Source organism: Kwoniella mangroviensis, chromosome 3 (assembly GCF_000507465.2).
Source record: "Kwoniella mangroviensis CBS 8507 chromosome 3, whole genome shotgun sequence".
NCBI classification, from domain to species: Eukaryota; Fungi; Basidiomycota; class Tremellomycetes; order Tremellales; family Cryptococcaceae; genus Kwoniella; species Kwoniella mangrovensis.
In genome coordinates this window covers 1,540,617-1,568,184 of record NC_088829.1, presented here as the reverse complement: position 1 = coordinate 1,568,184, position 27,568 = coordinate 1,540,617, and the positions used below count along the sequence as shown (strand labels likewise).

At 44.4% G+C, this 27,568-nt stretch overlaps 13 protein-coding genes and 1 non-coding gene across 14 annotated transcripts; 5 read left to right on the top strand and 9 right to left on the bottom strand.

Moving 5' to 3' along the window:
• Positions 1–370: 370 nt before the first annotated feature.
• I203_108404 (uncharacterized protein) lies at positions 371–1,987 on the bottom strand (the record flags this gene model as incomplete). The annotated part of the gene is made up of 6 exons (XM_065518390.1): positions 371–729; positions 789–1,397; positions 1,469–1,623; positions 1,693–1,730; positions 1,798–1,822; positions 1,899–1,987. The coding sequence occupies 6 exons, from the start codon at positions 1,985–1,987 to the stop codon at positions 371–373; spliced, it is 1,275 nt and encodes a 424-aa protein (XP_065372755.1).
• An 852-nt stretch (positions 1,988–2,839) lies between these two features.
• On the top strand, positions 2,840–4,783 carry I203_108403 (uncharacterized protein; the record flags this gene model as incomplete). The annotated part of the gene is made up of 4 exons (XM_019148575.1): positions 2,840–2,876; positions 2,953–3,004; positions 3,058–3,687; positions 3,778–4,783. The coding sequence occupies 4 exons, from the start codon at positions 2,840–2,842 to the stop codon at positions 4,781–4,783; spliced, it is 1,725 nt and encodes a 574-aa protein (XP_019002158.1).
• Positions 4,784–5,262: 479 nt separating this feature from the next.
• I203_108402 (uncharacterized protein) lies at positions 5,263–6,335 on the top strand (the record flags this gene model as incomplete). The annotated part of the gene is made up of 3 exons (XM_019148574.1): positions 5,263–5,730; positions 5,820–5,845; positions 5,918–6,335. The coding sequence occupies 3 exons, from the start codon at positions 5,263–5,265 to the stop codon at positions 6,333–6,335; spliced, it is 912 nt and encodes a 303-aa protein (XP_019002157.1).
• A 771-nt stretch (positions 6,336–7,106) lies between these two features.
• Positions 7,107–8,457, top strand: I203_108401 (uncharacterized protein; the record flags this gene model as incomplete). The annotated part of the gene is made up of 4 exons (XM_065518389.1): positions 7,107–7,371; positions 7,547–7,601; positions 7,685–7,760; positions 7,825–8,457. The coding sequence occupies 4 exons, from the start codon at positions 7,107–7,109 to the stop codon at positions 8,455–8,457; spliced, it is 1,029 nt and encodes a 342-aa protein (XP_065372754.1).
• Positions 8,458–9,049: 592 nt separating this feature from the next.
• Positions 9,050–11,271, top strand: I203_108400 (uncharacterized protein; the record flags this gene model as incomplete). The annotated part of the gene is made up of 2 exons (XM_019148572.1): positions 9,050–10,864; positions 11,014–11,271. The coding sequence occupies 2 exons, from the start codon at positions 9,050–9,052 to the stop codon at positions 11,269–11,271; spliced, it is 2,073 nt and encodes a 690-aa protein (XP_019002155.1).
• Positions 11,272–11,626: 355 nt separating this feature from the next.
• On the bottom strand, positions 11,627–11,926 carry I203_108399 (uncharacterized protein; the record flags this gene model as incomplete). Its single annotated transcript, XM_019148571.1, has 1 exon — positions 11,627–11,926. The coding sequence occupies one exon, from the start codon at positions 11,924–11,926 to the stop codon at positions 11,627–11,629; it is 300 nt and encodes a 99-aa protein (XP_019002154.1).
• Positions 11,927–12,665: 739 nt separating this feature from the next.
• I203_108398 (uncharacterized protein) lies at positions 12,666–13,341 on the bottom strand (the record flags this gene model as incomplete). The annotated part of the gene is made up of 3 exons (XM_019148570.1): positions 12,666–13,060; positions 13,145–13,252; positions 13,302–13,341. 3 exons carry the CDS (start codon positions 13,339–13,341, stop codon positions 12,666–12,668), a joined length of 543 nt encoding a protein of 180 aa, XP_019002153.1.
• Positions 13,342–14,199: 858 nt separating this feature from the next.
• I203_108397 (uncharacterized protein) lies at positions 14,200–14,831 on the bottom strand (the record flags this gene model as incomplete). The annotated part of the gene is made up of 2 exons (XM_019148569.1): positions 14,200–14,591; positions 14,702–14,831. The coding sequence occupies 2 exons, from the start codon at positions 14,829–14,831 to the stop codon at positions 14,200–14,202; spliced, it is 522 nt and encodes a 173-aa protein (XP_019002152.1).
• A 671-nt stretch (positions 14,832–15,502) lies between these two features.
• Positions 15,503–15,949, bottom strand: I203_108396 (uncharacterized protein; the record flags this gene model as incomplete). Its single annotated transcript, XM_019148568.1, has 1 exon — positions 15,503–15,949. The coding sequence occupies one exon, from the start codon at positions 15,947–15,949 to the stop codon at positions 15,503–15,505; it is 447 nt and encodes a 148-aa protein (XP_019002151.1).
• A 381-nt stretch (positions 15,950–16,330) lies between these two features.
• On the bottom strand, positions 16,331–16,445 carry I203_108395. The gene has a single exon (XR_002021902.2). It is a non-coding gene; the product is annotated as a 5S ribosomal RNA (ribosomal RNA).
• A 520-nt stretch (positions 16,446–16,965) lies between these two features.
• On the bottom strand, positions 16,966–18,604 carry I203_108394 (uncharacterized protein; the record flags this gene model as incomplete). Its single annotated transcript, XM_019148567.1, has 5 exons — positions 16,966–17,058; positions 17,123–17,716; positions 17,785–17,880; positions 18,047–18,204; positions 18,403–18,604. 5 exons carry the CDS (start codon positions 18,602–18,604, stop codon positions 16,966–16,968), a joined length of 1,143 nt encoding a protein of 380 aa, XP_019002150.1.
• A 288-nt stretch (positions 18,605–18,892) lies between these two features.
• Positions 18,893–19,786, top strand: I203_108393 (uncharacterized protein; the record flags this gene model as incomplete). The annotated part of the gene is made up of 1 exon (XM_019148566.1): positions 18,893–19,786. The coding sequence occupies one exon, from the start codon at positions 18,893–18,895 to the stop codon at positions 19,784–19,786; it is 894 nt and encodes a 297-aa protein (XP_019002149.1).
• A 484-nt stretch (positions 19,787–20,270) lies between these two features.
• I203_108392 (uncharacterized protein) lies at positions 20,271–24,508 on the bottom strand (the record flags this gene model as incomplete). Its single annotated transcript, XM_019148565.1, has 7 exons — positions 20,271–22,430; positions 22,485–23,189; positions 23,261–23,385; positions 23,465–23,711; positions 23,855–23,977; positions 24,047–24,126; positions 24,187–24,508. 7 exons carry the CDS (start codon positions 24,506–24,508, stop codon positions 20,271–20,273), a joined length of 3,762 nt encoding a protein of 1,253 aa, XP_019002148.1.
• Positions 24,509–24,965: 457 nt separating this feature from the next.
• On the bottom strand, positions 24,966–26,871 carry I203_108391 (uncharacterized protein; the record flags this gene model as incomplete). The annotated part of the gene is made up of 9 exons (XM_019148564.1): positions 24,966–25,062; positions 25,159–25,325; positions 25,412–25,508; positions 25,572–26,168; positions 26,251–26,303; positions 26,361–26,465; positions 26,522–26,649; positions 26,715–26,728; positions 26,795–26,871. The coding sequence occupies 9 exons, from the start codon at positions 26,869–26,871 to the stop codon at positions 24,966–24,968; spliced, it is 1,335 nt and encodes a 444-aa protein (XP_019002147.1).
• Positions 26,872–27,568: the final 697 nt, after the last annotated feature.

Below are 27,568 nucleotides of genomic sequence, written 5' to 3'. Positions count from 1 at the left end.
CACCTTCATCTGACTACAGGGGTGCTACACTTCTCATCACCATGCAGAGTGCTTACGACGTATGTAATCAATGGAAAGCGATATATGAGGTTCATCATCATCTCATAATATGTTCTATCTATAAACCAGAAACAGAGAAAAACAGCTACCTAACATCATTGATACACATGTTGAAATGATAGCCTCTTGATGAGAATGAGAACTGATGAATGGGTATATATATAATAGTGGGAAAACGATGCTCTGAGAGTTATATATCCATAAGAATAGATAATATCTATACTTGGGTTATCTCAAATATATGCTAGGATGATAGATGCGAAGGAAAGCGAACCGAAATGATCGAGCCAACGTGTTTACTCTATATAAGTTACAAACTCATCAGTACATATCTCACTATATTGAAATTTAAAAGAGAAAGAAATAACCCACGTTGAGCACATTGAACACCGGGTCTACCATCTTCGTCATCCTCATCCATATCATCTCCATCTGAAGCAGCGGACCTTCGTTGTCTGTCATTAGGTTCCTCCAAAGTAACTTCATCCATGTGAATCTTCTTGGGGAACTTTTGGATATCTTTTCGTTTAGGTAAAGCTTCTTCCAATTTAGGGATGGCATTTACGGGGATAGTATCGGGGAAGACAACGTTGAGTCGGACGTAGAGATCACCTAGTTCGTGATGTCTGTAAGAAGGCATACCTTGACCTGAGATCACTTTGAGAGCGCCTAAAAACGAATAACACGTGTCAGCATGGGCAATGGCAAATCAAAGTGACTTGACTTACCAGGTTTGATGATTTCCCCAGGAACGATCGTAACATGTAAAGCTCTTTCATCCAAATGTTCAATTGCGAATTCACCTCCACCGAGAGCAGTTAAGAGATCAATTTCGGCTTCGCAATAAAGATCATCTCCCTTTCTCTGGAATCGTTGATGAGGTTTCTCTTCAATGACAATAACGACATCTCCTGGGATGATACCTGGAGCTTGATCGGATTCACCTTGGAATTTAATTTGTTGTCCAGACTTCATTCCCTTATCGATATGAACTTCCAAAACCTTCCTCTCTGAGATTGTCTTCTTTCCATTACAGTTCTTACATCTATCTTTAGGGTTCATCATTTCACCTGTACCTTCACATTCTCCACAAGGTTGTTGGATCTGTTGCATCATGGGACCCAACTGTCTCAACATGACTTTAACTCCTCGTCCCTGACATCCAGTACAGGTCGATACTGCTCCCTTCTTACCTCCCCTACCTTCACAGGATTTACAGATCACCGATTTGGACAAGGCGAGTTTCTGGACTTTGCCTTTGTAGAGATCTTCGAGTGTGACGCTGATTCTGTGAACGAGATCTTTTCCACGTCGGGGTCCAGCATTCCTTGATCCACCTGATCCCAATCATAAAGGTAATCAGTAAGTCTATATACACCATGAGACCATCCAGAGCTTGTGAACTCACCACCACCTCCAAAGAAGCCACCACCACCACCGAACAGTTGACTGAACAAGTCTTGAGGATCCATTCCACCACCCATACCACCACCACCTTCTAATCCAGCTTTTCCAGCTTGATCGTATATCGCTCGTTTGTTTGAATCGGAAAGGACTTCGTAGCTGTGGCGTCCAAAGCATCAGTCCTGAAAGCTCTGCAACGAGGCATTCCGGCCAGTATGTGGCACTTACGCATGAGTAAGTTCCTTGAAGTGTTCTGGGTCACCTCCCTATACGTTACAAACAGCAATTTCGTCAGTCACAACTCATAATTCTATCGACGACATGCGTTAGTACCTTATCTGGATGAGCTCGCAATGCTCTGTAGAGGGAGAAGAAGGAGAAGAGTCAGCACGAGGAGACAGCGAAGGAAGGGATATAAAGGAGGAAAAACTCACTTCTTTCGGTAAGCCTTTTTGATTTCACCTTCGTCGGCATTGGGTGCCACACCGATGAGGTCGTAGTATTCGCTATAGAGGAGTAGCATAGCATGAGTCAGCTTGCTGTTGGACGTATGGGAAGTGAAGGTAGGTGAGAGGAGGGAAAAAGGAAGGAAGGGGTGGCCAAGAGGAGTGATGCCTTATCGAGCCAAGACATTACTGGTTTATGCACAGCGACGGCGAGCTTCTGGGCAACAGTGAAGATGAAGGGTGTACTCACGTTTCAGCTACCATAATGTGTATGTTCTATCTATTCGAGAGAAGAGGAAGGGAGTTTCTATAATCGCTACAATCGATTGTTGGAAAAGGTTGAAAGTCGGACGTTGATTTCGATGACTTGCGCGTGTCTATGAATGGCCTGTTCTGCTACTCGTTCTGAGCTTCTCGCTTCGATGATCGTCGATTCGAGGATGAGTGGTGAGTTGTATAACGCGCTCAGTATGCGTTTACGATGATGATGATGAACGATGAATGATAGATGACAAGTTGCTGAATAACTTTTTATGAATCTTCTTGTTCTTTGTCTTCAACCTAACGTAAAGGTCACCCTCGGCCAGAGACACAGGGTAGGTAGGTGGTAGGGTGATAATTCTGGTAGATTCCACTCGGATGTGCCACACTCACCCTTCGACCTCTTCTGCATATCCCCGATGGTCATATCTCGACATGCTATCACCACGTTGCGGCTGACTAGGATGGTTGATTACGTATCAAGGATGATCGGTTACTGTTGTGGATGGCATCCATGATCATGTTATTGACTTTTGACTTTTGACTTTCGGGTAGCGAGGAAGATGATAGTGATGACAGCCTTCGACTGAATATAATCACTTTACACACCTGTCCTCGACCTGTCGCAGCCTGGACACCAAGCTCGTTGTTGTCTATCTTATAGCAAAATGGCTATACCCACCTCGCCAAAGACCGAACAACAGAGTAAGTATATTGTCGCGTGATATCATTAATCCGACACGCTCCCCACTATCCACTTTTGGCTGATACCTATGTATAGATGATGAGCCCTATACGATACTGAACGATGTAGCTAGGAGCAACAAGATAAAGTAAGTCATCATCCTCTTTCTTTTCGCTTTTCGCTTAGCTGACCAGATCACAGCTGCGAATGGCCTACTCTTCGAACGATATTTCAAGACTCTCTAACATCCACTTTATCATCCTATCAATCTCGCGGTCCACCACGTCCCTATCGACCACCTATATCACCCATCATCGGACCTGTACCAGATATAGACTCTGAATCTATCAAAGCTGATCCAACCGCTTCTCCTGCTAAAGAAGGAGACAAACCACCTTCCGAATCACTATTACTCTCACCTTCTACTCCCAATACTTCCACCAACCCATCTGCACCTCGATCGATAGATGTTGAACCTTCCGCAACGCCCGCTGTTGGTAGAATGGAGAGTTTGACCACTCAAGATGATCTCAAACCATCTACGATAGGTGGACTGGTCATACCGCCCTTCCCACCTTTAGATCCAAATAGACGCAAAGCCTCGGTATCGGGTCCATCATATTCTGGAGGAACAATCATATCTTCGCCTAGGAGTATCAATGGGATCAGAGGTGGGGCACAGCGGATAGTCACCATTGGAACGAGCGTATTGGACGACGAGTACGATGAGGAGACTGCCATCGGAGGGAAAATCCTGCGTGGTTGGATGGAGGTTGACGAGGCGCAGAGGGAGCTGCAGAGAGTTAAAGGGTTATTGGATGACATGAGAGAGTGAGTGACTCATCCTGTCCTGTCGCATGAGTCAATAAAACAATCAGCGAAATTGATTGCTGTTTATGCCTGGCTGACGCTGTCGATCAGTCCCCCATTCACTGTTCAACGATTATCCGAATTACTTCTAGAGCCCACCAAGTATTATTCGACATTCGGTAAATTCATCCGAGCAGCTGAGAAATTACTTCTGGTCACTACTCAATGGTCAGAACCATCCTACACACCTCAACCTATACCTACATTCTCTGTACCATCCACTTCCAGATCAGGTGATAATGGACATGTATCAGATCTCGATACCGAATCTACCATGCCCCCTGGATCAACTACACCAATGTTCAGTCCTATCCCATTTTTATCCAGTCAATCTCACTCAGACGACATGGAATCGAGCTCATCTTCATCTTTATCTTTGGAGAATGGTCAGTCTCAATCAAGGATGAACCTCGATGACGGCCTAATGAGTCCTTTGATGTTGAACGAAGAAAGTGGAGTTTTCGGATCGAGCACTAATCCTAGATCGCCTACTCCAGAACCTGAAGAAAGTGACACCACTCAAAATCAGGATATAGATATGGATACGGACTCTACCCCTAAAGATGAAGAGGAGACGGACGAGAAAGTAAAATCGCCTGATACACCTATACCACCCCGACCGAAAGTATCTCAAGACCAATATGAATCTATCGAACCTTCTTCTGATCCTGCACATCAGAGTTATCTAGGTAGAGTGGATGAGTTAGATACTGGACCTATAACTTCTACTTCGTCCCCTTCAACGCAAGATAAGGGGAATAACAGTAATGGTGATTCCTCTCCTTTGAGATCGAAAAGTAAACATGGGAATGGCATCGAAGAGATACCTGTTCCTGGGACGGGTGAAGGAGGTAATATGACTCCTCATGGGATGAGTGAAAAGCCCGTGCCGATAAGTTCGACCACAGTACTAGATAGTGAAAAGGAAAAGGAAAAGGAGAAAAGGACGATAGCGAGTTTACCTAGGTCGAGTAGTGAGAAGAGTTTTAGGGAGAGGTTTGTCAGTGCTGGAAGTGAAGGTGAAAAGGAGGAGAAGAAGGAGGAGAAGAAGGCGTGAAAGAGTTCAAATCAGTCAGAAGGGCCGCTTGTCTTGAAAAGATAGACCCATGGCGACGTCTCGGCATGGCAGTGACACTCTGTTTCAAGTATTTTCCGTCGTCAGTCATGTCAACCGACAATGATGTCTCGTACAGAAGATAGCTTTGTATGTATTTTGAACGAGAGTATTCATAGATACGCAGTTATATCATGTACAATGTAGCTCACGAATGAGAGTTGAGAATTGATGAGATATAACTTGGCTATCAGGAGATTCGGGATCATTTCACGGTTCTTTTTGCTTTTTCTTTTTTGTGATTTAGCCATTTAGCCGAACATGAACATGACCAGGAAATGAGGAAATGAGATCACCGAGATTGACCATGATGACCATGAACAGCTGCCTACATATTCTTCTGTTCAACAGTGAAAAGGTATATATATCGCTCCCTACTATTCCCCGTGCACCTATCAACATCCCATACCTCGCATCGTACCATGCGGATCCTCCTTACCGGCTCTTCAGGTGTGGTAGGCACCTACGTCCTTACCTACTTGTTGGAACAAGGTCACACCATATTTGCGGTGGATAGAATACCTTTATCCCAATCTACCCTCGACACCTTATCAGCCCAGTATCCCAAGTTGAATGATATACTAGATGTACATACAGTAGATCTAACATCTATAGAACAAGTGAAAAAACTTTTCTCACAATATTCGAATGGTACGATCGAAGGTCTAATCCACCTTGCTGCTATACCCCATCCTGAATCTCATGACCCTCGTTTCGTGCATAATACCAATACGACCATATCCTACAACGTCTTGTATACCGCTGCTGAATATGGAACTCAAAGATTGGTCCAAGCTAGTTCAGTGAATTATACGGGTTTGGCATATACTACTAAAGGTAGACAGAGGTTTGAGAGGTTGCCTATAACGGAGGAAGAACCTAGTCACGCGGTGAGTAAGCACTTTCGGGGTAAACAAGTTTGTAGTGAAGAGTAAGCTTATTGAGGTATTTGTTCATCTTTGGTCTTTGGTGAGAGTAGGAAGATCCATATGCTTTATCGAAACAGTAAGTTTTTCCAACATCTATCACATCCAACAGCATATATACATATACTTATCTTTTGTCCGTCGTACATAGAATATGTGAGATTCAGGCCGACTCCCTCTGTCACTTATTCCCTACCATCTCAATCGCCTCATTACGATTCCACCATATCCTCCCGACCCTATCCGAAGCGGAAGGATGGTCACGCCAAGAAGAATTCTGGACATGGACTTCATCTCTCTCTGCTTCGCAAGCTTGCCTGTTGGGGTTGACCACACCACTGGAAGGGAAGTGGAAAGGACATGAGGCATTTAATATAGTTGCTAGCGATATAGCATGGACAGATCCTGTTGTGAGCAGTTTGGATTTGTTGGAGAAGAGCGAATGGAGTGAGGATGGACGGATTGGACAAGTGGATAAGACCTGGTGGGTCGGGGATGATAGGAGGAGGAAAGGTTTCTGGGATTGTACGAAAGCTGAGAGGTTGTTGGGCTGGGTACATACTCCTTAAGCAAAGCAGAACAATGGGGGAATATGGGAATGTTGTGGATTTTCATCGGATGGATTTTGAGTAGAATGTAATGCTCGGCTTCACGCTAGGAGGATTATTGTGTATTTCCCATGTATTATACATTCGGTCCTGGCATCAACCTCTCTTAGATGGGAAAGTCTACACATGGGACCTGTGAGACATCCTCACAGGTCGAGGATCATATGAAGGATGAAACAGGGTATGGAATGTGGGGAAAAGCATAAACTGGATAACCAGTAACAAAAACCCTACGTACAGCATTATCCTATATCCTAGACCGATATGAGCATACTCATAATTGTTCTCTGATACGTCTAGTTCTAGTTTACACTTATCTATCTCCCTATCGCTGTCAATTCCATTTTCGCATCCAACTCAAATCCAAACATGATCTTATATCTTTCCATGAATGTTCAACATTCCTCATTTGATATTCAGGGTCCATATTGAAATCCATGATATGATCCATTTGCCACCCAACTAATCTCGAATCGTCAAAAGCCAAGATAAAAACAGAACGCGTCTATCTAAGATACTGTGTTACTCGAGTATAGCGCACGTTTCATCTGGTCGTATAGGTACTTGACCCTCCATTCATGTTCCTTTCTTTCTCTCTCTTCTTTTTGTCTGACTTCATATTCGTATTGATGTATAGAGTGTAGACTGTAGAATTCAAAGTGTAAAGTGTGATCAAATCGTAATTCGTTTGACGAACATCGTCATACCTACTCATACCAAACCTCATCCACCATGTCGTTCCCTTTCCTCCTCTGCCCATCCCTCTATACCATATTCTACCTACTTTATACCGTCCTTTCGCCTTATTTCGACACAGAGCGCAAGAAGGCTTATATCCTATCGTCAATCTCATCATGTACTATGACGATATTGTCTATCCCTTTCTTCCTCAGCTATCTCACCAATGGATTGAAAGAAACGTTCGAAGCTGGTCAAGAGGGATGGATGGGTCAGATGGGCTGGTTTGGGGCTGTCTTCTTCGGTGTTTATCTGTTTGGTAAGTTATCTTACTATCTCTCAGCGAGTGGAATGTGAGCTTATTTTGACCTGGGATCGATCGTTCAGCTGATGTGAGTACTGAATTTTGAACCGACTGAGCTCAGATCAATGCAGTCGATCAAAAGATTTCGATGACTGATCTCGTATACTGCGACATTTATAGCTCACTGTAGGATATCTGAAATACCCTTCGCAAGTGGGTTTGTTAACAGGATGGATCCATCATATGTGAGTTGCCCTTATGGAAAAAGCCATATCTCAATATGAATTTCGTTTAATCCTATATACTAAATTGATTTTTCTCATTGTAGCGTCTACATCGGTCTGATGTTCTACGTCGTACAAACTCAGATAACACCTATCTTCCTCATGGGCGCAGTGATGGAAGTGAGTCAGGATCCTGATACCTATCATACTATATGTCATTAACCACGTCTTCTTCAACCTATAGCTTCCCACATTCGATCTCGCCATATCCAATCTGTTCCCCGCTCTCCGAAACGACCTCCGATTTCTGTCTTCCTTTTTCATCTTTCGGATCTTATTCCACTCGATATACCTTATCGACTGTGCCAGACCCTCTTCCAGAGCATTCATGGGTAATAGCTGGGTGCCAACAGTAATGCTGGGTTTGGCTTTGATGATGCATCTATCATGGTTCAAAGGTGGTGTAACGGGATATATCAAAAGACAGAAGAAGTCTAGTCACAAGAGGACGATCATGGTGGACGAAGACCCGATTATCGAAATGGTATCCACCGTCGATTCTACCATCTCTTCAGATGTATTACCATCATCATCATCTCCATATGAATCACCTCTGGTCACTCCTCATACAGCTTCACCATCCCAGATCCCATTCTTCTTATCCAACTTGAATATCCCCGCAATCAATCTACCAACTGGTATAATCGATCTGAGAAGTCTCAAGGAGAATGGATCTGGATTTAGGGAAGCGGTGAGAAATCGATGGGATGAACAGAAAGAGAAGTTTACGATGGGTAGATTGGTTAGGAGGAAGTTGAGTGAAAGGGAAGAGGAGGGGAGGGTGGTGGTTAGAGAGGTGGTAGAGGTCGATGAGTAGATGGCTGCGGCTGTGGTTTTGTTTCGTCCAGATCTGTTAGATTATATTATATAAGTTGTTGAGTTTCTATATGTTTGGTTCGATCGGGACATTTCCTGTGTACTTGATGTTCGTATTCGTATTCGTACTTTGCTATTGTTGCTCTTTCTTTCAAATAGATAGTATTCCCAGCTGGATGATGGATGATGGGATAGATGTACGGGTATGCTGATTCAGGGTCACACTCACCCAGTTGAAATAACGCACGGACCCGGTTATAGGTTGAATCCGACAGGTCCACTCATCCACTTACTCTGCTTCCTTTCCTTTGGTCTAGATCACTTTCTTCATTCATTCTCTAGCTTTTCTTTCTTTTCTTCATCCTCAAACTCTCTCCCCCCATCCATTCTCATCACATCATACCCACTCGACAGACGTCCAAACCCCTTCTCCGCTCCTCGCGAAAATTCCTCTTCAAAAGTTACCATACTCATAGTGTACCATTTCCGTCTCCACGGCTTACAAATCACTTCTCACCGAAGAATACAGTCCTTACAAGAAAACACAGTAAATCTCCTGTCCTTTTCAGATATCTCTAGACCTAATCCTCACCATGTCATCTTCCTCTTCCCCCTCGACACCTACTAATGACAACACATTCCTCAACGCCGCCTACCGCAACATCTCCGCCGATCCGGATAAGTCCAAAATCTCAAGACTGATGAGTCACGTCAACACCCACGCCCTCACTCAGCATATGCCAGCGTTCCCAGGATATTGGATGATGCAGACGGACCCTGTGGGTATTACCCAATATGTAAGGTTAGATCAGGTGACAGGTGAGGGAGGGAAGATGGAAAGTGGGATTAGGGGGAGGTTGAGAGGGAATTATCCAAGGACCAAAAGTATCAGATCTAGAGAGGATCAAGAGAAACAAACAGAAGATGAAGAACCTTTAGGGACTAGTGTTATTACGGAGTTGAAAGATATTGGTGCATATATCATTCCTATAGAAGAGCGTGATTCAACAATCCCTAGCTCGGATAGTAAGAGCAGTAACAAGAAGAAGAAGAATAGTAAAAAGAATAAAAAGAAGAAGGGGAAAAAATCGATTACATCCAGCACAAATACTGTGGAGGAAGAAGAAGAGGAGGAGGAGGAGGAGGCACAGGGAAGGGATGATGAAAAGGAGCAAAAGAAAGATGCAAGCGATGTGGATGTGGTACTGGGTAGTAACAGTGAAGCGAGCGGTGATGAAGTTAAGGAAACATCCGTGGCAGAAGGAGAGGCAACCGAAATAATCACGAAAGATGAAAATGTCCAAGGTGGTTATGCTGAAAGTACACAAAATGAGACGAGGGTCCTTTCGCCACCGCCAGAGCCAGCCCACTCAGAGGGAAAAGAAGAATCAATAAGCATTAATCTCGATACTCAAGTTCCTTCTCAAAGAGCTGACGATATCGTACCTTTTACTTCGACTTCACCCATCAAAGTCAAACTTCCACCTCCTAGCACACCACCTTCTCAACCAAGACGATTCGAGAATAACATCATCTACTTTGGCGAAATACCCACGCGTTACTTCAACTCCGCCGAACAAGAACCGCTCTCGCGATCAAACTCTACAGAAGAAGGAGACATCAATACTCCTATCATCGGCTCACTCGATACCTTCTCACATACACCCGAATCGATCACTCCTCGACGAGAACCCAGCCCAAGTTCAAGTATGTCTAATCCGACCCCACCTCAAAGTCCACCTGTGGGTGAGGAGAACACTCCTTCATCGACATCGATCAACATCAACAAAGTAATTTACTCGGAGCCATCTTCCGTGATCACTGCGGAAAGACCGCTTACACCTCCTCCCGAAGTAGATGAGGACGAAGAGGATGGTAAATTGGTATTCCCCTCTGATCCACCTCAAGCTACACAACCTCATATCATCTCAAGACCACTCGTCAACCCACCTCCCATACCTTCCATCACACTCAATACACCTACTTCTCCTGCAATATTCACCCCTACTTTCCATCCTCTCACCCATTCATGGACAATGTACTTTTCCAACACAGCCCATCAGCACCAGCGAAAGGTATCGATGCCAGCCCTCTCTCCACTCAACCCACTCAGTTCTCATCCGAACGCTTCCGACTACTCGTCTCATCTCGTCACCCTTTTCAAAGCTGATAATCTGGAGGACTTATTTGGGGGCTGGAAAGCTCTGAGACGATCTATCGCCAAGTCCAAGAGAAGAGAGATCGAACCGATTGGAGATAGTGTCCAAAAGGGAGGATCTGGCTTGGGAACTCACTTGTTCCAGGAGGAAACGAATTTCCATATGTTCAAATCGCATATCAGACCGATGTGGGAAGATAAGTATTGTCAGAAGGGAGGGAAGATCATGATTGCTGGAGAAGCTAGTGCGGTGAGTGGTCTGGATCCATTTCACTTATCCTCTCTGTCAAACTCCCTTGCTTGCCGGACATCAAGAAACACATCGGGATAAGTTGATTAGTAGAATTCGATAATAGTACATGTCATGGGGCTGACGTGAGACCTGATTCTGCGCAATAGATGGACGACCTCTTCCTCGAATTGATCTTCCTACTTATTTCTGGCGACCTTGAGGAAGAAGTTCTCCCTCCTCCTGGTTCTTCCTCGACCATCTGCGGATTGGTCTTATCGAGAAGGAAATTAACCAGAATCGAACTTTGGTTAGGTGGAGCACACGTCATACCTGATAAGAGATGGATCGAACAGGTTACCAGGTATATCCAAATGCATTTCAAGGAATGGAGAGTATACCCTTATAAGGCTTTTGGTAAGAGCTGATCGGTTATGAACGGGAATGGTGATGGACGATAGAAAAGGCCAGGGATGTACAGAAAGAGTGATGGAATCATGGAGCAAAGGAGGGATGGTGAGATGGAGAGATGGATCAACTTGGCATTGTATAATAGTAGCATGGGATCATCAGAATCTGTATATACAAATAGAACAGTATTTTCAGGTAGAAAAGCAAAATCGAGCATCTCGTATGTTGTAAATATCAAACCATCAACATCAACATCATCATCCATGCATAATACATGTACAGTATTCTACCGTACAATCCAGCTCATCCGAAAGATATCCACAGTACGGTCATTGATACTACTGTAAAATGTAGTGAAGATGATCATCAGTTTCATTTCCCACCAGCTGAAGTGGATCCAACATGATACACGGTAATAGCAGATTCGTTGGCAGCGGGATTATTATACATTTCTGATCGTTCGACTTCTCCTGAACCTTCACGTTCGATGACTGTAATTTGAGTGTCATTCGATTGTTGATAAAAGCCACTTCCGTTTCCATTATCACTGGTAGTTTCGGTTCCAGCTGAAGTTGATTGAGATCGAGAGTTGTCGTTGTTCGTACCTCTCATTACACTTATGATAAGAGGAAAATTATCGGTTGTGTTGGCTGAGGCTTGATTTCTCGACATGATTGATTGGTTGGTCACTATGCAGTATCTATGCGAGTCGAGTTTGAGATAAAGTATCGTCAGTGTGAGGTCGAGTAGGATAGAAGTAGAGGTCACTCCTGCATATATATATATTCACATATCGAGCGTAAAATAGAGTGAGAAATTTGGATGAAGGATATATGCGGAGTTCAATGACGAGTTTCCAAGCAGGCCTTCCTGTGACTCGTTGGAAGGTGAAAGGAGATATCCTTCGTAGCCTAAAGAGACTGTAGCCGACGGACGAAGGCCACAACCAGAACCAGAACCAAGTCAATCATTTTTGTTAGTCTAGCATGCGACGGTTCCGGCGTTTCATTCATAGCACTGCCCGCTGGTCGGGCTTACTGTAGGGGAGTTTCCAAACAATATTCTACCTGTACAGTACGTATGTCTCTTGACAGATAATCAAGTACAGTACGGTGTTGTGTGGGCATTTCGTAATGTACGTACTCTGTAGTACAGAAGGGATAAGATTCACGGTTTTCGCATTGCCACACTCACTGTACAAAGTGTGAATATGTATGCCATGCATACTTGCAGTCAAACCTGGTTTGGTCATAATCGTATCGTACAGTCCAACAGATCTGACGAGGTGGAAGAGATCACATATACAAGTGACAGTATAACATCTCTTGCTCAATTGCAGTTTTCGTGTATTCTATGTACTACTCCATGAGTTCCTTGAAATATCATGTACTGTAACTTATATAAAAATCATCTACAACGCATTCGTCAACTTATCCAAAGTCGTTCCTCTACCTACAGCCCACACACTCATCTCGGCAAAATCTTGATAAATTTTCCCACCATATTGTGATTTAGCTTCCTCATAGAGCTCTGAGGTAGGTGCATGTTCGGGACCATCAGCCCATCTAGACCAGGTATCTTCCATACCACCCGGTGGTACCCATCCGGAATTGCAGGGTCTATGCTTTCTAGTCACTTCTTGGAGATTCGCATGAGCCCGGTCATACGTCGATTTCATCTCTTCTGTTGGGGACGTGCCCGACTCCACGGACGATCGAAGAGGTTTGGAGGAATTGATAAGATTCCTAAAGGCTGTGTTACGCTCGAGTAGCTCCGGACCATACGTGTATGTTAGACTTGCGTTGTCTGTATATGTACAAACTGACAGAGTCAGTTTGTGGCCCATATCTTCGTTGGTAGAATGGTTGCCGCGAGATTCACAGCACTCACCTCGGCTTGTTCTCTGGGGCTGATCGGATGTTTTGAGATCAGGTTCAGTCTCATTCTTGGAACCTCCCAAGGTATGCCCGCCACTGGCTGCATCGGTGATGAATGCGGCTGTGGACCCGGTCAAAATAGATGCAGGGGTATCGACAGCAGACAATACAGATGGAGTCTCTCTCTTCAGCGGCAGTAGAAGTAGACATAATGTGAATATTGATCGAAGTTGATCGGTACAGTAATGTCAGCAATGTGTTACTCGATTGACGAAGTGCTTGTTGAAATCGTATGGAATGGATACTGGATAAGTAAAAATTGAGTCCGTCTAGATCTGTCCAACCCTTATATATACAATACATATCGTCTAGTAGAAAGTGGCGAGAACACTGAAGACAAGACTATTCGTCATCAGTCGATTTGGGGCTGGGAAAGAAAGGTGATTAGAAGCGAGAAGTTTTGAAAAATGTTATTGGCTGAAAATCAAAAAAGGGTAATCTTCATCATCTATCTGTCCTTTGATTTCATGCCAATGTCAAGAAGACTGTTCTCCGTGAGCAAAAGAGAGGTTATCGTTCAAAGGAAGAGATGCACCGGTCGAAAGGAAAGAAGCAAGTCATTCTCCTCAGTGACAGTGATCAATTAGTCAACGCTGAGAGGTTGAAGATTGAAGACATAACCAATTGATGTGAGATCTATGACTTGTTATTGGCCGAGTGATTAAGCGCGAAATGACATGAACGGCTTGTGTTCCAGGGGCATAATGAAGAAGAGGAACTCCAATCTTCCCTACTGTACTGTATGTATGGACCAGTGCAGGTGATACAGCTTGCCACATCTGGACATTGTCAATCTGCTCGAATTTGCTGTGTGCTGACCGCCTTATCAATCATACCATATTTGATATCTCGAACGTCAATGACAAATTGCAAATGCATCTGGATGGGTCAATTGAGGACGAGGCAGTACAGCAAACTAGCAGGTGATACGAGGTCATAACAACACTAAACCTATAGCTCGAGCCGCCAGGGTGACCATGAGATGCAGTCAGTACTCCAGTATCGTGTCTACAACACAGAAGTCAACTCGTCCCATTCAGTGTGTCTAGCTTCAGCCCAACTTGTCATTGCATCCCATTCTGTTTGAATCTCTCCTTTTTCATCGTACTGTGAAAATGCCTCTTGTCGAACTTGTTCGTTTGGCGCATTGGTTTCGCCACTCGCCCATCTACCCCAAGTATCTTCCCTACCACCTGGTGCAATCCAATTGCATGGATTCTGAGTTTTAATCACATGGAGCAAGGTCCCACAGGCCTCGTCGTAATTTGATTTGAGTTCTTGTGAAGGTGTGGATCCAGATTCTACAGTAACTTTGATAGGTTTGAAAGCGCTAAAAACACTTCGATAAGCCGTGTTTCTTTCGATTAATTCTTGACCCCATTTGTTGTAGATTTCTGGCACTATAGTGATGGATGATTCCAAATCAGAATAGATAAAATTGATCTCAGACGTGTTTCGGGAGATTAAGTCACGAAGGGATAGTCTAATAGGTGATGGGGGTGGTACTCACTTGGTGGTTCCGATTTAGCTGTTGAGCCGCCGGGTAGATAAGAACTGATCGCACTCGCCACAGAAGCAGGGATAGAGGTGATGATGGTAAATATCGATGAAGATTGAGGTTGAGTGGCAGAATCGGACATGTCGTAAGGATTGCAAAATGAGGAATGAGAATTGTGGTAATCTAATCAGTGTAAGAGTGATAGTAAAGATGAAGAGAGAAAATTTAGGATGTTCGAGGTATACTTGAGTTTTTATGCATTGATGTGAGGACGGCGAAGTATGGTTCTATCCTGAATTCTCTGTTTCTAATTCGCCTCCTTTAGGTGTGGACGCATGAGGATGATGAATGGATTGGCGAAAACGAGAGTTGTGACGCTAAACGTCCCATGTCATATTACGCAACTTCCCTTTCATGTCAAGATATCATACGAGTCAGAGAACAAATGATAATCTACAGTATGACGCGCTGTTATAATTGAGCTATGCTTGTGTGATGAAATGTATAGATGACGAGGGGAATCTTCTTTGGTAAGTCACGTCACTGGCACTCATATCTTATCCTTTGCTGTATCTTGAAACTTACCTGGGCGATTATACGTAATGCCGTCATCCTATCATGTAGAGCATGAGGTTATCTTTAAGATATCGATCGAACAGGACCGGAGAGAACTGATGTCTTGACACATCCACATAACAGGAATAAGAGCCACGAATGGTCTGATTCATTTCTTACCATGTCATCAGTCTACGAAAAGAATCCATGATCGTTCGAGCCATCCAACATACTGTATTGTGATATCATACCGTACTTCTATTTCTGCACACCTTCAGATAGATGACAAGATTCATTTTCGATCTCGATGTCTCTCAAATCATTACTAATACTCCTATTCCACATATAAGCAGTATACTTGATCTCCTGTGAAAGTCCCTTGGCACCTTGGTTCTCATGATCCGCCCAATCAGTCCATAGCTTCCTGACCTCTTCGGGAACAGGGTTCTCACTTTGATCATCTTTATACCTCTTCCACGACTTTTGAAATTCAACTTGTAATTGCTTGATTGTATCAGGATTGGATGCGGTCTCGACAGCGCACTTCCAATCTATATGCTTGGTGATGATGGTTTCTGCTTTGGACTTTTCAGTCAATAATCGTGATGTAGCGATATCGAATATCTTTTTCGTATCTTCACTACCATCTCCTCCGTCGATGCCGGAGAAGGATGATCCTCTTGAGGTATTCGCTGATTCTGCCATGATGTTCGGGCCAGAAATACAGGTGGAACTGAAGACGAGTCGATACTCAAGGTGATTATTCCGGCTGACGAGACTGATCTGTAGATATATATGCTATGTACCTTATCGGCTCAAGCCTTCGAATCGAACCCGAAAACGAATGCGATCGTCTTGGAGTGAAGTAGCGGAATTTCTCGCCTTCCAATCGTAAAAATTCCCTTTGAATAGATGAAGGATCCGTCAATAGTTAGAAGGACTAAGGCTTCTTGCGATGGGAAGTTCGCGATATCTCAGAACTTCCAACACAACACAGTATATCGCATCCACTGTCCCGACTCACGGCAGTCCATGATAGAGTATGGGCATCGGCAAAATCTAGAAGGGCAAAAAAGGCATTGGACAATCTACAACACTCGGGATTCCCAAATCGTCCCCGACTTTGGTACTTACTGAGCGACTTGAAGCTTGACTTCGCAGAGCTAATGGGATGCGGTATATTCTTCAATCTGTGGTCGTAGATGAATGACTGGTGGGTTGACATGATTAACTACTAGTAGTTGATCAGGGGGAAGCGTAACGATGAGAAACGAACCGTGAGTTACCGTGTTTGTACAGTATAATCAGCAGATGGCGTTAGTCTTTGCCACGACAGTATCATACCTCAACCACCTCGATAAGTGGCATACCATATCCAACCGATTCAGTTATCCTGAAAAGTGATCCATGCGTTGATACAGATGAGTATGTAAATCCTTGCTAAACAAAGTCGTATGAATGATATATAAAAGCTGCTTCCTCTTCTGCAAGAACTCAAGATTGATCTTCTATGATTTGCGGCTGAACTTCTTTCCTTAACGAGATCCAATGGCCTCTGCACTTCGTGGCCATCCTCATGCCACTGTCCACATCACGCCGACTTTTCCATCCTACTTTCCCCTCCTAACAAATCGTCGTACCCACTCAACCGCTTCTCCGCCTGGTTATCTCCCTTTCTTCCATTTTCTTCATTGTGTATCCTTGCGCCCTCAGTGACTTCCTTATACAGGGGTCAACATACCAGCAGCGATCATCTCTTCTTGAGTCATCGTTGAAGATTCGATCATGATACCAACACCGAATTTCGATGCGTTCTATTTCGTTCATCAGTCAACATCAGCCGCTACCCTACACTCTACACAATTAAAATTTACTCACCTTGGCATGATCGATCTCACCGGCCACCAAGAAAGCGAAAGCAGGTGTGAATCTCTGCTCGAGGTACATTCCGATTTTACCCGCTGAATCAATTTGACCTCTGAAAGTTGCCATTCTGAAATCGTATTTGGCACCCAAAGTGGCCAACGCCTCTCTCTTGGCTGGACCAAGCATCGAGGCAGGTTGTATGATAGTTTGCAGATCCAAGGCTACATCCACTTTATCACTCAATTTTTGATAGTATGTAGCTTGTACATTTCCAGATGGTTGTAATTGAGCGGTAGCTGTCCAAGATGGGTAGAATGGTGCGGGCTGTCCTGGAACTGTTGGTGTGAGTTGTTCAATTGGGTTGGGTAAAGAAGTCAATTTGGCAACGTAGGAAGTAGCGGTCTCCAAGATGGATGGTTGAGGATGTTGAATGACGGTCTCGAAACCTAATGATAATCGGGGAGAGAAGGAGTGAAGTAACGAGGCGATGTGGATACCGGTTCCATCGAGTATACCGGGGTTCATCGATTTCCATGAGAATGTGTAATGAGGTCCCAGGTGGTCGTGTTCAACTTGCAACATCGATTGACCAGCTTTGTTGGTGAGCTGATATGAGGACCAAGAATTAATCTCTCTCGCTAGGGCATTAGCAAAAGAGTAGCCAAAACACTTACCTGAGCTTGTACTTTGGTGATATCTGTAGGAGCCCAAGTCTGGTTTGCTCGCATCGTAACGGTACCGGAACCATCAACACCACCTTGTAGGAAGGTCTATACCAATTTACGATCAGCTTCTTGACTTGTCCATATCTGCCATAACCCGTGCTCTGATCCCATTCGACGGACGATTCCACACAGGAATCCGTGTCTACCCCACATTTCCTCAAATCATGCTTGGTCCTGCGATTTGTTATTTGGGAAGACAAGCAAAACTCACCTTAGCATTAGCAAAGATAGCACCAAAGTTGTAAGCGGGAGGTCGGGTAGTGGAACCGAGTGAGAAGGAGTGGGTGAGTTGGAAAGCGGGGTTCGCAGATACGACTTTTGCTACGTCTGCTCTTGCACCGTCAAATGACCAGTTGGCAAGCTGAACCTCTGTTCTCATCAAGATACATCAGCATGCCATCCACCTGGTAAGCGATAACAAGGGAGGACGACATAGTATTAAGACCTGAAATTCCATATTCCTTTAAGTTCCAAATCAATCTTTGGTCTTCCGTCTTCGGTATGCTACTCGTCCCTCTCATACCAAATGATAGAGAAGGGGAGAGCGTGAAGCAGAACCAGACTCACGTTGTACCTCCCTAGTCAAGTTCTCCACCGTTCCAGGCTGAACCAAACCCATCGATTCCTTCCATCCGTGAAATCTTCCATAGGTATTTAGCACCGGTCCAGTCACAGGGTGAAAGATGTTAGCAACGGTATCGAGGTATGGGGCGAAAGCGGTTGGCCCGGAGAGCTTTTCGGATGATTGTGGGACTGGGATGGAAGCCATGTTGATGGATATGAGATGTTAGATAGGCTGTACAAGATATTGTGTAAACAATAGAAGAGTGATGGATTATTATCGATCTTTTTTTGTGCAACTTCACGAACAACGATGACTGAAGCCTGTGTTGGGAAGGGGAAAACGGAAAATTCCTAATGTGGCACTTGAATTTACATATCATCGTCATAACCGAGAAGTGTGGTTCGTGATGTAAAAAGGTTTGTTTACACTGTTCTATGCTCGTCAAAGACCAACTGCTCGAGGCAAACCCCATGGTATCACAGTAGAGTGAAGATGTCACAATCGACCCCAAACCCCGACGATCCCTCATCCGAATCCCTCTCATTGTCCGCTTCGATATTCTACTCCTCTATCGATTCCTGGATACCATCCAACTTCGGGACCTCCAGTTCCTCCCAGTCTAAAAAAGACGAGGGGTTGACGAACCTGCTAAGACCAGATATAAGGGGACAGACCGAAGATCGGCTAGGTCTAGGACATCCATTATTGGACAACCCCAGTGCTAGTAGGCAAATACAGCGGAATGGGTTAGTCGGGCTGAGTAAGAAGTTGAATTTAGAGAAGAAAAAAGGTAAAGAAAAGCAGGAGGTGAATGGTAAAGGAGCTCGTTACGAAGACGACGAGGATGAAGATGAGGAAGAATCGAAGTTCAAATTATCAAATCAGAATAAAAAGAAGGTGAATGCGGTGGATTCATTTAGTACAGGAAAGGGGAAGAAGAAGAAAGATCCTTTCTCCATTGGAAATAACAACAACACTGTGCTACATCCTGCCATCCTGGCTCAGCAGCTGAACAATAGGAATAACCCGGAGGAAGATGAAGATGAAAGGGAAGAAGAGGATGAACCATCTTTCCCACTCCCATCTAGGCATACCACCCCCGTACAGATCCCACCGACGTCCTCACCCCGCGGATCAGGGATATTCCCATACGATGGACCTAGACCATTCGGATCGCCAGTAAAGTCGAAAAATTCCAAACGATCAATAGAAGATGACGATGGTGAACAAGGCGAGAAGGACGAGTCAAATGGACAGGTCAATCAGGCTTATGATCAACTCAAGGCGAATGAATCTGGATCTCAGGAATCACCGGTCAAGTCAAAGTCAGCAATGAGGAGGGAGAAAAGGAAACGAGCGAAATTAAACAATTCGTCAAAGGAATGATCAACAGACAAAATCTTGTCCAGCTCAAGTCGATTCTTCCTCACTAACACAGCATACATCCCTCACAAGGTATAATTATATATATTTGCAGATCCAAGAATTAAGAAAAAAAGTCCTTCACACATCATCACCAATTCATATATCCACCAACATATCATTATTACATCATGACACATAGCATATATATCATAATCACCCAGCACTAGCAACATAGAATAAGCAGCTTAACGATTTTTGTACGAAATTAACGATTATCAAGTGATATATACATGGTGAAATGCATCGATGCCAAGGTATAATATCGATCAAGGGGTAATACCAAAGCAAATATGCTAACAAATGCTACACTGACAGAAATGATACAAGAATCGTTTTTACAGAACAACGCAAGTAGAAAACATGATCAAAGCCCAAGAATTATAAAAAATAAAAATGTCATATAGTCCATTCTCCATCCATCAGTTTCTGGTGATTGGTGAATCGATTATCGCCAGGCTTTCCTACCCATCGCTCCGCCCTGTCTTAAACTCGCTCCAACTAATTCATCTTCATCTTCCCCCATGCCTTCAATCTCGTTATTCCCAACTAGGGAAGAAGCGATTAACCCGAATAATCCCGTGCCACCTCCCTGACTTGGGATCTGAGAGGAGGTGGATGTAGAAGTCGATATAGGTGAGACGATATTGGTTTTCGTAGGTGATATTGCTCTATCCCTTAACAATGAAGAAGTGGTAGTGGATATTGACGATCGGGTGGAAGAGGTAGATAATGGACCAGGATTCGGTTTATCTTCTATGTTACCCGCCGCACTTTGTGTGTTGTGACCTTCTGGATTTACCGGTGAAACTTCCTCATTTACTTCTGTCGATCCTCTAAAATCGTACCATCTCTTCGATAGGCTCTGCAGCACTCCTCCCCCTCCTCCTCCACTGTACGGAGGTGCTCTGATCGTAGCTGTACGGGAGCTATCTATAGGGTTGATCGAGTGACTGATGAATGTCGATCTGATACTCGAATCTGACAATCCTCTAGGTCTAAGGGTCCTTTCCAACAACGGAGGCTGAGGTTCATACGATCCACTAAGTATCACTTCGTTATCCTCGGTCAGGGTAGAAGTCGAAGGGTCGATAATTGCATCTACGACAGAAGAGATCCTCTTTCTTTCCTCGCTTCGTTTAGCTTTTATGGTCTTGTCTCCATTACCACTAGTATTGCTAAATACATGAGAACTGACTGATCTTAACGTTCGTTGACCACTTGAGGCACCAGAGGCTACTCCATTACCTATGACAGTCCACGCTCCATCGGTTGGAGTGATAGGTTTCTGAGCACCCGCAAAGATACCTAATAGTTCATTCCTGTTCGCTCGTGATTTTGATCGTCTGACTGTACGGATCGTGGGAGGAACCAATGAATTGCCCGGTCCAGTTGCTGGTGATATAGTCCTATCCTCCTGTTGAGCGGCGACCGGTGAGGAGGGTAAATCGTCGATCACCTCCTTGTTGGCGGTAGTAAGATTCGCAGGACTGGCTCTCCTCACTATACCCGTTCCACCAAATTCGACACTGACATGCGTAGTAGTAGCACTAGCCGTAGGTTGTTGTTTAGGTGCAGCTTTGACAGGCATGTTGCTATTAGGCTGTAGTCTACCTCTCTCTAATCCCTTCTTGCCATGTGAGGTGGAACCTTCACTCGAATGATCGTTTTCGGCAGGAGTGACGAAGAATTTCGTTATTGGAGCAGCGATCCATCCTAATCCCGTTCCACCACCAATTCCAGTCTGTTTGCTTGATTTACCCGCATCGTTTACCGAGTCATCTTCCCTCAACGCAGCTTTCTGTAACTTCTTGCCCAGTGATGGGTTGATTGTGATATCGTTGACTATAGCTTGTAAGTCCACTAAATCCGTAAATACATCTTTGAACAATCTCAATAAAAGATTGAAATCTTTTCTGTCGATCCCACCAGTCAAAGCGGAACTTGGTATACCTCTAAATTGACTTCGTAATTCAGATACTTCCTGCTGTAAGGATCTCATAGTAGTTTGAGATAGATGTCCGACATCTCCAGGTAAGTTGTGTTTCTTCAACCGTTTATTCAAAGTGTGTACGTCCGCATCCCTTAATCTAGCCAAGATACGACTCATATGCTCCACGACCACCAATAAGATCCCAGCTCGATTGTCCTGTATGGAGGAAGTTTCCGAATGATCTTCCGATTGAGGGATCGGTGAAGTCCCCGTAGAGGTTGTGCCCATAACTTGACCTTGAGCCGAATTAGATTCCCTTCTTTCTGGTTCTGAGTCCGTTGAGATACCAATATCGACAGGTTCCGTCTGGACTCCTTGAGACTTGGTCAGAAGCAACAATGTCTTCCTCTTAGCTCGTTTGGGACTGGTATTGGATAATGCTGAATCCGACATCGGTGAAGGATAATCATCGATGATGGTAGTACTTGCGTTGGGTGAATACTCGGTAAATTCATTTGGAGACATAGTCGATCGTCTAGCTAACATCAATGAACGTCTCTTACGGTTCTTCTCTGCTGCTCGGAAATAGTCTGTACCAGGTGAGAGGGGTTCTTCGGTTATACCTGATACATCTTCACCTGCTGACCATTCTGCAATGGGTCCAACTCCCTGCGACTGTGAGAAGAACATAATCAGCGATATACCAACCAAAGCAATTGCCCAACTTACAGCATAAGATCTCCTCGACCTTCTATCTGTGTTAGTACTGAAGCTTCTCGCAAGTGAAGGTCTGACTTGATGTCCAGGTTTAGTCTTCGGTACGCCATTGAGTACATAACCAATCCCACCACTAGGCGAAGTGCGGAATTTGGGACTCTCTCTTCCAGAAGTTGGGCTCAGTATTCCGACTCTGGTTGTACCATCTTCGTTCAATAGTACTCCGCCAAATTCACCTATTGGACCCATACCCAATCCGGGAGACATGAGAGCACCATCGGCAGCGATCGAAGAAGAGTTGGAAGTGAAGGAGGCGGCCATGGACATCTTCCTATGATGCTCCCAAGCGCTCATCCCTCCCGTTCTCGAAGATGACGCTACGCTCATCCGATTCCATGATCCCCTCTCACCATGTCCAAGAGAGACGACAGGACTGGATTCCGTCCTCGAATGATTCGAATATCCTGATCCTAATTCGCTAGCTAATCTGGTAGGTAATCGTCCGAAAGGTGACATCCTTCCTACACTTCCTATCGAGGCCCTTAATTCGTCTACTTCCTCTTTCAACATTCGTGATTCGTCTCGACTCTCCGCAAGGCTATGTGTCAATTCGGTTACATCATGTTTCAACAGTGTGTTGGTGGCTACCAGATCTTCTAAGATTTTTTGGTATTCTGGCATATCAGATGGTGATTCCGTGCGGAAAGTTTCTGATAACTGGTTTGATTCGGGATTCATCAGCTAATCAGGTCGTATAATGCAATATCCGCTTCCATCAGCTGACTAACCTCGGTGTGCAACACGCTTAATCTCTCTTTGGCATTTGTCAGTAGGTCCTGAGCATCTTTAGCTCTAGCTTGCTTGATTTCCTCGACTTCTTTGTTGGAAGATTTGAGTTGCAGCTCCAGCTCCTCTGTGGTATTCGATAAAATGGCATATAAATGACATCAGCATTTTTACCCCGCCTCAGTACGAACCGTATGTGAACTTACCAATCCTAGCTTCCGCTCTCTTCCTCTTCCTCAATTCATCCCTTGTTTTCTTGATTTCCATCTCCATCAGATCTTTGACATCTTCATAATTCTTCTCAGATTCCAATAACCTTTCTTCTATTCCTTTCCCACTAGCCAGAGCGACTTTCTGCCTTTGCGAAGTTGTTCTTAACGTCGTAAGTTCCGAGCGTACGTGAGTGAGGGATTGTTGAGTTAGCGTCTGGGTGTGCATAGCTTGGGTATAACGCTGCATGGGCGTTAGCGTTGTCTCGTGTACCAGGGACAGTAGACACTCAATGGTCTTTCTGCTGAAGGGTATGAGAGAAATGGTGACAAAGGATTGACAGAAGATGGTGGGAGGATAACGGATACGATCAAAGGGACACGTACTTTCTCCAAGGCTTCATTCTTCTTTGATACCTCTGCGAATTTCTGTAAATGTTGCGTATTGGCCTTCTCCAGATTATTCACTTTTTTCATACTTTCCACCAGAGCATTGCGTTTCACTTGAAGCTAATCCAGCGAAATCAAAGTTCAATTCAGTCAATAGGCCAAGCTTGGACAAGGTGTTTAGATACTCACTTGATTCTCATACTTTTCTACTTCCCTTTGATATTTACGTTCCAGAGCTTCATATCGTTGTAGAAGAGCGTTACCGATTTCTATCCATAGATTTGAATTAGCTCTTGTATATGAGTGTGACATGACTAGATGGAACTTACCACCACTAAGTTTAAGTTTATCTTCCAACTTCTCCCTTTCCTTCAAAGTCCTACATATATTCCCATTACCATTCGAAAGACTGCTTCCACAACAACAGACTATTTCTACCTCATCATTATCATCTTTGATATTCGTCAATTGCTTTGATAATCCATCGAGAGTCTCCGCAGTCCTCAAGAATAGAGATGCAGATGGTGATTCAGGTATGGCAGCAGAATGGTATGGAGATAGGGTCTGTTGATCCGTCTGGCTTGAAGTGGAAGATGTTGGACTAGATGGTGAACTCGTTTCGTGATGATGGCGATGATCTTGCTCGTCCATCGTGATTCGTCAAAACACCACTAAGAGTGAGTGGATCTTACTTCGTTATGATCATGTATGTAGGTCGTTACAGAGCTCTCGAGAGATGTGAAAGTATGTGAAGATGACTGAAGATGCAAGTTAGAGGTAAGATTATCCAATTGAAATATTCGAAGTGGACTGATCATGCGATCGGTGCTGCAGGTGTTTGTGATTTGTTTACATGTTGTTTACATGTTTTTTTCAGTTGCGGCTATGGTGGCTCAGTTCTGGGCAGTCCCATCCATTGAGTCATCTCGTCACTTCCCCCATTCAATCGCCATGCATCCATTATTACTCATCGTCCATCTTCACGTGCAGTCCATGCTTGTATGTATATCATACACATTGTTCATTTTCATGCATATATACAAGTCTGTGGCTCAATTCTTTTTAATTCGTTAACTTGAAAAAACATCAAAAAGCACTTCTGGGTGAATTAGGCTCTAGCTTTGGTCAAATCTGATCCGAGGGAATAACCAGTCACTTTCTCCCAATCCATCTTCTGCCTCGTTACTGGAAGTGCACGTCGAAGACTGTTATATAGGTCAGCATCCATGGATTGTCTGCGACGACTGTGATGAGGCGAAGATGGTGAGGTGGCTACAAAAAGACAAGATGATATGACTTACGCTCTAAAGGCTTTGTCGCCCAATTCACCATACACGTCGTTCAGTTCCAGATGATAGGCAGTCTCGATTTTGGAAATGGTAGTAACAATCTGACTAGCTATCGATTGACCGCCGACTTCTTCGGTGGGAAGTGGGAAAGATGCGGAATGTTTGGTAGCGAGTTGGACCTAGCGAGTTGTACCTATCAGCTAACGCCTCCGGGAAAGGGCGTCGAGGGAATCCCCGACCGTAAGCTAAGCAAACGACTACTTACATTACCCTGCTCATAATAGTGCACATCTACGTTGATATCGCCATTGACCTGTCCAGAAGCCTTATCAACAATCCATTTCGTCCTCCATCGACCAGTCCTTTTGGCAAGTCAATTTTGTCAGTTCCGTCATACACCTGGAACAAGGACAAGATCGACCTACCAGAAGTTGTTGGGATTGTATTTGTTCCCTACAATCTCTAAAGTGTATAACGGATTGTCTATCTTTTCCTGTTTTCTCTCTTCTGCCACTCCTCCAACCGGCTCTTTCTGCTCCTCGGTTTCCACATTGTCTTCGACAGCAGTTGGGGGTGTCAAAACCTTCTCTTCCTCCCCACTTTCATCCACCTCGGCGACATCAGGTCTCACACCCTCTTTAGGAGTCTTCACACCTTCTTCCTCCTCTTTAGCTTCTTCTACCAATTCATCTAATTGATCTAAACTCTCTGGTCTGACCAGTTCATCCTTCTTATCTACGTCCACATCTCCCGTTGCTGGGGTAGGAGCAGGTTCGAGATCACCTTCGTTCACTTGTTCGGTGATCACATCTGTTACTGGTTCTGCTGTTTCTTCTGCAGCGGAATCAGCCTCTGCGAGCTGAGTGGTGGATGGTGATTCTGATGCCGGACCAGAAGCTTGGGTGGAAGTAGGAGCAGGGGGAGCAGGTGGTGAGAGTGGGTACTGAGAGCATGATACGGATGATTGTCCAGATGGGAAGTGATTTTTGGCGTATTTAGTCAATGATTGAGAAAGAGCAGAGCTATCAATAGGTCAACATCAGCTCTATCAATTCCATTCAACGTGATTTAGAAGATCTAGCTTGAATGAGTCATTGGACATACCGGAAAAATTCCTCCTCCTCAGGTATTTCATAAGGTTGATAATCCGATATCGCCTATTAATCATCAGCTGACACATCTCCGAACATGCTATGGAAGAGAAAGGTACTCACCAGTGTGATATGATCGAATACGAAACTCCTCTTGCCCTCTGCATCTACATATCGTTCTTTCTCACCCTCCGTTCCAGGCAAGATATTAGCTTCAGATAAGATAGACTGTGTTTACTCCATATAAGCTGTTTCATCAGCATACTATGACAGGCCAAGCTTACACTGTGTGCTGGTACTCCTTCAGCAGCAACGTGATCTACCACGTGAAGTTGAGCTAGGTTGTATGCCTTCAACGTTGGTAGGACATGGGGCATGAGGGCCTCATCATCGTTGATTATTGCTCGGATGTCTATCAGGGTAGAAGATCTCAGTATTCCATCAAAGGACGACCAGAGGCAGTACATATGCACATACCATTGATTACATCGCTGAGATTTTGCATAGACAAAAGTCAGCAATCCATCGAGTGTAGCAATATAATGACGATAACTCACTTGATTTCGCCTGGAGGAGATTGCTCAACAAGCTTCGCGGCAAGCTTGCATTTGTCTTCCAGTGAGAGCTCCGCCATGATATCGTCGGTGCTAGACTACTCTTCTTCAAATCGTGAGTTGATGTAATGTGAATAGTATATATCGTTCATCTAATTAGTGTTGTTGTCGCGGGAGCGCGACTGATGACGCACGGTGGTACCGGAGTCAGATACGATATTGCATTATCTTGCGTTACATTTACAAGCTCAAATATCGCTGTCTTACACTTTGAGCTCACCAGAGGACCTTCCATGCCTCTCGGGTGCATATCCACTCCGAAAGAATGCTTCTGAGCTGCGTAAAGACTGATGATACACCAACGTTTCCGCTGTAGCAAAATAGAAACGCTATATATCTGACCTAACTTCGCGAAGTTGAAGCCTGTGTGGCGCAGTGGTAGCGCTTTCCACTCGTACGCCGGTTTTTACCGCAAAATATCGACGAATGGAAGGGTCCCGTGTTCAATCCGCGGCGGAGGCATAGTTTTTTGGCACATTTCGGGGACAAAGAGTGTCTTTTCCTCACCTCGTCTGATGGATGTCTCGAGAGTCGAATACCAGTTATATTTCTTCTGCTGTACAATCAGAGGTGATTGACTTCTCTACTTACATGCATTCTCATTGTGAAGATCATGATCTTTGTCGTGTTCACCAGCACTTGCCGGGAGAAGTCTCATCCACCGTCCACTCGCCTTCGCGTTTGTCATCCATCTTTTGCCTTTCAGGACTTTCCAGG